Source organism: Elaeis guineensis, chromosome 6 (genome assembly GCF_000442705.2).
Source record: "Elaeis guineensis isolate ETL-2024a chromosome 6, EG11, whole genome shotgun sequence".
In the NCBI taxonomy this organism is placed as follows: domain Eukaryota; kingdom Viridiplantae; phylum Streptophyta; class Magnoliopsida; order Arecales; family Arecaceae; genus Elaeis; species Elaeis guineensis.
The window spans coordinates 38,479,136-38,488,798 of NC_025998.2; the positions used below are offsets into that span (position 1 = coordinate 38,479,136).

Consider the following 9,663-nt stretch of genomic DNA (forward strand, 5'->3'; position numbering starts at 1 on the left):
AGGAGATCGACGTTTGGGGATTGAGTCATGGCCTGACCATGGGCTTGGAGATCGCCGTCTGGCTGGCTGCTGGATCCTAAGGTGACTTTAATGAGTTAACCTTCTCTTCGGACTTCGAGAAGGCATTTGCAGCTCTGGTTGAGGTGGTGACTGCAGAGCCGCAGTCAAAGCAGAATTCTGTGGAGATGCCGCTGCAGAAGGCATAGACGGTACCATCGAGAGAACTGTATGATGCACCACTATAGGGGACACAGGGACAGTCTGGGGAGGTTGTGGCACCATTTAAAAGGGTGTGAGAAAAATCTGGACCGCCTGGACTGTGGTCATCAGATGTTGAACTTGTTGAAAAAGTTGACCGAATTAATCGATCATGACTGGCGCCGGCGGGGCCGATTGAACCGATAGGGGGACAACCGATGGAACTGACAGAGGAATTTCCGACACTAGCGGTTGAACTTGATTATCAGCATGGCTGGCTTCCTGTCGGAAAGCGAAAGCATTGAAAAGTTGAAAAAATATCCGTCTTGGAGTCATGAATGCGAATGTAAGCCCTTCTTCTATCTATTGCTGCTTAAGTCGATCGGAATCAAAAAATCAGAGGTTGTCGCTGGAGTGACCTACAAAATAAATCCCAAACCAGAGGTTGGCTCCGGCAATGCTCAAGTCAGAAAAATAGAGAACAAAGGAGTAGCAACAGATTCTCTGAGAAGGATTTGATTGAATTTATCTGGATCCTCGAGGCTCTGATTGTTTATATAAAAGGATGTCAGACAACTGGGTTATTAGCTGTAAGATTGCACGCTCTCGAGATTGTCGGACTGTTGGACATGCCAAACTGGACGAGATAATCCAGCCCTTAATCGCTCCCGCGAGATCAAAGAAAATGGTTTTGCCAAATCTTATCTATTCAGGATAGATAGTTGTCACGTCCGTTGAAGAAATAAGTCGGTTGAGCAACTCATATATAAGTCAGACTTCGGAGATGCCTCAGCTCAGCATGGAGATGGACTCCTAAGCTCATACAATAGTCAACGGTCATATTGATGATCCGAGAACTTGAAATATCTTGTGATATAACGCTGATCCGAAACGCTCACAGTAATCACCGTAACACTTACCATCAGATGTTTGGGAACAGTTTTCTGTTGTTTTATTATCTGGCCTTAGATATTATATTCTCTTCATCCATAACTATTCTGGAGTCACGTGGGTTGCATTTTATGAAAACCAAAGATGAAGTCCCTCTCATTTGAAGCAATTTCATAAAATAATTGGGATAATTTGATGTTAAAATTAAGGTTCTTCACACTAATGGGACTGAGTACATTAATAAGGAAATGAAGTGCACAACACCTTAAAGAAAATAGCATCCTGCATCATACTACTTGCATTGGTTCCTATAGGTTGGATCAAAAAAAATTCATGAAATAGATATATAACTCTAGAGATGAATCGAACATGAAATTTTTATTCGTTCTACCTCCTCTTTTTTATGAAGACAATAAATCTTTTTATCGAAGAACTAAAAAAAAAAAAAAATCATCAGTCCAGATCTACTGCAAGAAAGATTTGAAAGATTCAAAATTAAAAACTAGTAACAACGTAATGGAGGCAGTCAACCAATATAGATTGATGCTAAATCTATTTCTAACTACTTATCAAGTTATTAGATATCTTTGTTACGTGCTATGGTTCTGAAAGTTTTTCTGTCTGCTAGGGTTCTACCTGCTTATCACATTGTTTACCACAAAAAAAAAAAAAACTGCCTGTCACATTGTCACCATACCCGTGTTCTCCAAAAAATGAGCCCTTTAGAGAAGCTAACCAAGAGGCGTCGTTGCATTTCTCACCCTCTTATCTTAAATTGCATATGTTCATCTCTCTGAAAGAAGCAGAGACAAAGTAGATTCCCCTTCTGTCAAGCGTATATTTCTTCGTTACTTATCGATTTAAAAGGGGTACAAATTTTGTAATTCCAAAACCATGAAATTTATCTCTCTCCTTTTGTTACCTTATCAGAAAAGGTCACCTTTTTCCACTCTCAAGAACGGAAAACCTATCAACGAGAAGCCAAATCAACAAGAAGCACGCCACCAGTGCTTGAAACTTGAAATGGTATGTCGTAATGCATGTAGAGACATGTTTTAATTAAGCACAGCTTGAGCAGTTGTTCATAGAGTATTAGGCTTCAAATACAGAGTGATAAGTTTGCAATGGTAACCTCAAAAATCTCTTGATTTCCATGTCAAAACCCCAGCTCCAAAGCAAGAATCTGATGATCTTATTTTTATGCTAAAATGTACAAATAGTCTTTCTACTGGTTAAGTTGGGTTTATCTATTTAATACGCCAAAGACTTCTCTGTCATAATATGAATACGCGATGTAGATGATGATGAATTTAATCTGGATCCTCAATTTTTCTGATGTAGACTTTTGCATCTCTGCATTCATTCCAGTTCCCCTTTTGAATTACCTGTTTTATAGAGAAGACAAGCACTTCACGGATGGTATCTCGAGAAAGAAACCTTTGCCAAAACACTGTTAATTGCTAGTTGATTTTGCTCTCTCGCCTAAACTACAGTAATTTAGCACAATCAAAGGGTTCTTTGGAAGGTTCACTGAAAACAGAGCTTAAAAGTAATGCATTATTGTCCCCATACCACCAGCAAACGAAGATCATATAAAATGGCAACTCATCAAATGAAATTGAACATGTTCAATTAGTTACAACATTCTTGCCAAGAATACAAACATGGATGGGGGAAAAAAAGCAATCGAGCATAAAAGACTTGATGTTCACAGGGTTGATCACTTCCATAATTCTTCCATTGGAATTCCACGTTCAAGAGCAACTTCTCTAAACTGCCTCATTTTCTGGACAGCAACTACCGTAGCTCTTGCATTGTTAAGGGCATTATCACTCCCTAGCTGCTTTCCTAAAGCATTCTCTACACCAGCCATTTCCAACACGACCCTTACTGATCCACCAGCAATAACTCCAGTACCAGGTGAAGCAGGCCTTAGCATGACCTTAGCAGCTCCAAAATCTCCATCAGCTCTATTGTTGTGCGAGAAAATGAAAGCAAGTGAGATTTGTCACAGAATGATTGGTCATAAGACATCACCGCAAACAATTTAATGAAGGATATCAGGGAAAGCAATAAAGGTAAGATATTCAACCACATGAAATTTCATTTAGCTACTAACTGGTAAGATATCATAGCTTGCTGAACACTCAAGTCAGAATTACTCCCAACTAGGTCATGTGGTACAAGCATAGGCAAGTCATTTCTTTTATGGTTCAGTTGAGTCAAAACTCCAACCGAAACAAGTAAACTGTAGGTCATTCAATAACCCAGAACTTTCTAATGCTTTCTGACTGGATCTGAGTGAACAAAGTATTAAGATAAACAAATCACAGATGATTTAAATTGGATCCTTTACCCTCATTTCATGCACCTACATAAATCCTTTCACACACTAGCAAATATTCACTGATTGAATAGTTGCCTCCCTCCTCGTTGTTAAAACCTCCCCTTCAATTTGATCTTTTTTCATAAGGGAAGACATGAGATAATGAATCAAGTCTTTCCCAAAGATTTCAGACTAATTTACCGACGAATGCAGGCCCATTAGCAGAATCAGGAGTTGCAAATGCAGGTGTGATGAAATTGAAAGGTGGTAAAATGTGGAAGAGGGACTAAAAACTGACATGAAGTGATTGAGGGAGACACAATGTCAGAAATACTCATCATGGTCCAGGAATCAGATAAATGAAATCTTACTCACCAGTTGGGACTGACTCTTATATTGTGGATTTTGTAGATTTCTGAATCTTCATGAGAAAGATATCAATTGACATTTTATCTAGCTTTAAAAGAATCACAGCTACAAGGCAACCAAAATTTTTCATGTAAAGTATAATAAATTATTCTTTATGCAGGGACATCATTATATTAAAGAAAAATGACTAAAAGAACCTGGCATGGCTGTCAATAAGAAGCAAGATGCTAGCTAACAGAGAGATCAAGGAGGTTGGAGCTCTCATAATGCCAACAATATCAGGAACCTTGATATGACAGATCAACTTTTATGATGTTAATGTTATCCTCTATAAAGATGATATTGGAAACTCCAACCACAACTAGATAATAATGTCACCACCATTGAACAGCATAATGCAACCACATGTTCAAGAAAGCAAGCACAACTGCATGTTCAAGCAAGCAAGCACAACCATGTGTTGCATGTGAGAAGCAAGCCAGAACTAAAAGAGACTGAAAGTGAAATAGAAGCTTACCAAATTGGATCCTGAAGGTAGGATACAATATAAGTGCCAAGACATGTGAAAAAGGAAACTTGCTTTGAATATGGTTACATGTAGAAAGGAAAGTGTCCTATGAACACAAATATATAAGGCACGGCTGAAATTGTCATTTTCCAGCATAACCATCTTGTGAAGAGCAGATAAGTCATTCCACACCCAGACAAACCTCATAACCAAGTTGAGAGGCCTTTTCAAAAGGGTGAAGCTGGGGAGCCTGCAATAAATAAAATGTGGAGATAACTGGATAAAGAGAAAACTGATGCCTGATGTTTAGATGGCACCACTTGTTGCTTGACAGTAAATAGTTACTATCCTTGATGTTTTTGGTCATGATTAAATAATCTACTTCTGGGCACATACACAAGTTCCCATGTTTAGATCAATTGTTTTTTACTCTGAATATGGTCCAGACAACATTTGTTGGTAGATTTGGCCTGCTAAAAATTGTGGAAGATAACTTAGAAGAAGAACAAGTATCTGAGATTCTTGTACTGATGAGTACAGAGAAAAAATTGATGCAAATATGTTCCACAGTTCTGATGATCAAACTAGAAACCAAAACTACCAGCTGACTTGATTCTGAAAGAAAAAGATGTATTACCAGCTGATTATATATCAATGGTTTTGAGAAAACTAGAATTAGTTGCATGATTGTCTCTCTGTCCCTCCCCTCATAGGGACTCAGCTCATCAAGTTAGTCATGGTGTGTTAGTCAAATATTCCTGCATTTAGGCTTTGATATCCCAGTTCTACTTACACATACTCATATGTGAGTTCTCCATGTCCACAATTTTGTAAACCTCTCCATGTGTGCTATCTTTCACTATTCATATTGTAACTGGCTATTTTCCATTCAGTATCTGAAAACTTGTTCGCAGTAGTTGATAATTGAAAAGTGAAATCATGATAACTAAATATCCTAGTTATGCTTATCAAGCTTCTAGAAGACCTGGGAACCTTTTTCTGTAAGTTTGCTATGAACTCCAGTATGAATATAGGCAGAGACAGCTACTCCAAGTAAGGCTTAAAAATTCTAGCTTTGCTCTTCTGATCAAATTCTAGATTTTTTCTTGTGATGCTCAACCTTGAGCAACAGCATCGTACTTGTTCCACTGTCTTGATTCAGATATTATGCTAGTCTATGAATAAAGAGTTTTTTTTTCTTTTTTTCTTTTTTTTTTTTTTTTTTTTGAGAATGGGAGGAAGCCTGGCCTTGGGGCAAGAGCTGGATTGAGTGACTTTACCAACTCAACTAGTTGCACCCTCCTAAGAATAAAGAACTTGAAGAAAAAAAAGCTTCTAAATACTTGTTTCATTGAACTCTTGCAACTGACCAATACGCAAGCACCACATATAGTTGGCAACCCTTGGAGCATAATTTGTACAAAAGGTATCATCATAATTCATATCTAATCCTGCATAATTGTTTTACACATAATACCTTTAATCTAATTGTTAGACCCTCACACTCCAGGCTTTCTGTCCTAATTCCAGTTTTGTATTCGAACATTGTTACTAAAGCTACAGAAATGTGAATAATAACTAAAACTTAAAAAAAGAAAAATAAGAATGTCATTTCCTTTAAAATGTTTGTTAAGAAGGTAGATCAAGTTCCAGAGCTCCCAGCTTTCAATTTAGTCCATCTAACAAGTTTGCAACTGCACTATGGATGTACAGCCACCATGTAATCATACAATGCAACCATGAAGATGCATAATCAATACAAACAGGAAACTAATGACTTTTTCAGCCAGACAGCTATGCAAAAACAATAAATAAATATAAATAAAAAAAATAAGGGAGAATGGGGGGGACAGAAGGCAATGCATTTTCAACATCCAACACTTACAACTGCATCATTAACTCATTTAAGAAATAGAATTCCATCAGACCATTTAAGACAAGGACTTGACCACAAAATAAAGAAAATTGATGGGTTTTAAATCTTATTTTATCAATTAAACTACAGAAAAGTTGCTAAATATAGGCCCGTCAATTCCACTTTATGAAGTTGAACTAAGCTTTCATTCCACGTTCCCTTTCTCAATTAAAGGGTACTTCTAAGAACATTACCAGACCACAAACCATTGAATTCCAAACTTTGCGACACCAATAACCAGGTTAAACAATGACAACCAGCAACTCCAAGCAGGCAGTACCCCAATTAGTTTTCTATGAATGCACTGCCAAAAAGAATCAAATTCCAATCCTTACGGGGTAAAATAAGTGGTTTAAGTTTATCTCACTACGCATTCACCTGTGAGGGAAGGTAGAGTATTTGGTCATGGGTACGGTGACGATGTGTCTTCTGGCATCAACGGCGGATTTGGCGATAGCATCCACCACCTCTTTGGCCTTTCCGACGCCAACACCGACGTGCCCCTTCTTATCCCCAATCACAACAATCGCCCGGAAAGACAGCTTCTTTCCCCCCTTGACCACCTTGGTGACCCTCCTCACCTCCACCACCCGCTCCTCGAACCCGTCGTTCGGTTTCTCCCTCTTCCTCCGGCCCAGCAGCCCGCTGGCCTTCTTGATCTTGGCATCCATCACATAGATGTCGTTGCCGAGCTTGCTCTCCCCACTGTACGCCGGGCCGTAGATCTCCTCGTAGGCGGCGGCGATCTCGTCCTCGGTCTCGGGGGGAAGCTCATCGAAGGCCGGCGGCGGGACGTAGCCCTCCGGCGGGGCCGGAGGGTTGAAGGGGATGTCCTCATAGGGGTTCACGTTGTCGAAGAAGGAGGTGTCGATGTCATCCCTGGGGGAGGCCCAAGGGACCGATTTGGAGGCAGCGAGGGGGTTGACAGATGGGGAGAGAGATAGGGTTTGAAGAGCTTTCAGCTTGGGGTTGTGGGAAACGGAGAAGGACGGATTCAAGAAGGGGAGGGAGGAGCGGACGGAGAGCGATGAGAGAGCGGCGGCGACCGCCGCGGAAGTAGAAGCCATTGCTTTTAGTAGTATCTTCTTCCTTCCCACTGTCAGTGGAAATCGAGGCCCATCTAGGGAAGCAAAACCGATTTGGTACGAAAAGGATAACGGGATAATGGTGATTTTATCCCTGCTCTCCAGCGAATACAAAATGGATATAAATATTAAATAGTTATCAAAATTAATATTTATATATTTATTGTAAAAGGTCGGGATCAGAGGTTTTTTATCAATTTAATGCTGATTTAAAAGATATTTATCAAAATAATATTTTTTAAAAAATATTTATAAAAATATTATATAAAAAAAATTATTTTATGATAGGACAACTTTCTATGCTGACTCACCATCCTTTATATCAGTAAGAAGATAAGTCGAATAATATGAGTCGCCTTATGGTAGGACAATTTATAGTAAAGTCGTCTTATGGTAGGACGATTTTTTATGCTGACTCACCATCCTTTATGCGAGCTTGGGAGGACAGATCGGACAATATGAATCATCGTACTATAGGGTGACTCTATAAGTCGTCCTACCATAAGATGACTTCAGCAGTGCACTTGAGAGAGCGTCGCACCTATATTTGTAGTCGGCCTTCTAGTGAGTCGTCCTACTATAGGATGACTTCATCAGAGTCCCTTAACACCCAAGGGTCCCTTCGTCCGTTCGACTACTTCATTCCTTTCAAAACCCTTAAGCCCTCTCCCCTCCCTTCAAACAAAAACTCTCCCCTCCCTCTCTCACGATCGATCGTCTCCCTCTCCCTCTCCCTCTCCCTCTTTCTCATCCTCTCCCTTTCTCTCTCTCTCTCTCTCTCTCTCTCTCTCTCTCTCTCTCTCGCATGCATGCGGCCGATGAGCTCTCCGTCTCACGGCCAATCGGCTCCCTCTCTCTCTCGTGCGACAGCTCTCCCTCTCTCTCCCTCTCGTGGGTGTGGTCGATGAGGTCTCCCTCTCACAGCCGACCAGCTCCCCCTCAGCCTCATTGGAAGGTAAGTTTTTTAGTTTTTTTTCTTTTTTTTTTTTGTTGCTTGTCAGGCACTTATATTGATGGAAATGTATCGAAAAAAATGACCTTTTGTCTGCAAACTTAGAGTTGGAATGGATATTTTGATCTTTATGTTGTGTTTGTTATGGTCCATGTTTATAGTTGATGCATTTATATTTTCAAAAATTCAAGAGAGCTAGATTGGTTTACTTCTTAGCGGTGTGAAGGGGCTAGATTGCTTTTTTTTTGTTTTTAGTTTTGAAGTTGTTGTTATCGATTCGGCATGACTTTTGAAGGCTGAACATGTGGCCCAATCTATTAGATACTTGTAATTTTCAAAATAAAAAAAAATTAAAAAAAATATCTACATGCATGGCAATGATTCTATGTAGGATTGTTGGATTTTTTTTGTATTTTTTTTGCTATTATAGGGCTTCGACAAATCTAGTTCTTAGGTGGTTAAGTAGAAGCTATTTTTAATGTTAGATTTTGGGAGGCAAATTCGTCACCACAATGAAATGCTATAGGATGCTTTTTTATTTTTTTTATTCTTTTTGGATGAAAGGGTGATTGGTTCCTAGTTTAATATTTAGTGAAGGTAGATTTTATATTTTGTTGGAGCTATATTGGTTATTCAAGGAAGTTAGAAACTATAAGAAAATTGATCTTTTGCAATGAAATTTTTTCATCACTAAAGATGAAATTTTCGTTGCTAAAACTATTAGCAACAAAAATTTTTATTGCTAAAAGTTTGTAGAGAAAGCTTCGTAGCAAAAGATCATAGTGACGAAAAAGTTTTATTTCATCATCAAAAATAGTCAACCGCACGAGAAAAAGTTCGCAGCATTAGCGATGAAATATTTTCATCGCAAAAGCTTAAACTTTCATCATTAAAATTATGATGAAAAATATTTTCATTGTAAAAAATAAATATTATTCATTTAAAATTTTTATTATTTTTTTAATTTTAGTAATGAAAAATAGAATTTTTTCACAAAATTTAGCGACGAAAAATAATTTATCTCTAATTTAGAAATGAAAAAAAATTTTATCGCTAAATTAGTAATGAAAAAAATAATTTTATCATTAATTTAGTGATGAAATAAAAATTTTATCACTAAATTAGTGATAAAAAAAATTTCATCGCTAAATTAGCGATGAAAAAATTTTATCACTAAATTAGCAATGAAAAAAAATTCATCGCAATATTTGCGATGAAAAAGATTTTGTCACAAATTTAGCAACAAAATATAAAATTTCATCATAAATTTAGCGATGAAATATGAAATTTCATCACTAAAAAAATAAAGAAAAAAATAAAATTTACAATGAAAAATTATTTTTAGCGATGAAAATTTTTTTCATCATAATTTTAGCGATGAAATAATATATTTCATCAAAATTTATAATGAAAATTTTT

The 9,663-nt window shown here is 37.8% G+C and overlaps 1 protein-coding gene across 2 annotated transcripts; it reads right to left on the reverse strand.

Annotated features, from left to right (window-relative positions):
* Positions 1-2,682: 2,682 nt before the first annotated feature.
* Positions 2,683-7,385, reverse strand: LOC105061575 (small ribosomal subunit protein uS5c). 2 transcript variants are annotated; one of them, XM_073259494.1, is made up of 3 exons: positions 6,586-7,385; positions 4,302-4,542; positions 2,920-3,059 (listed from the first exon to the last, which is right to left on the reverse strand). In XM_073259494.1, the coding sequence occupies exons 1-3, from the start codon at positions 7,272-7,274 to the stop codon at positions 3,054-3,056; spliced, it is 936 nt and encodes a 311-aa protein (XP_073115595.1). In that variant the 5' UTR covers positions 7,275-7,385; the 3' UTR covers positions 2,920-3,053. The 2 variants fall into 2 exon arrangements, with proteins under 2 accessions (XP_010943973.1, XP_073115595.1); XM_010945671.4 differs by lacking the exon at positions 4,302-4,542 and having other exon boundaries at positions 2,683-3,059; positions 6,586-7,372.
* Between the last annotated feature and the right edge of the window lie 2,278 nt (positions 7,386-9,663).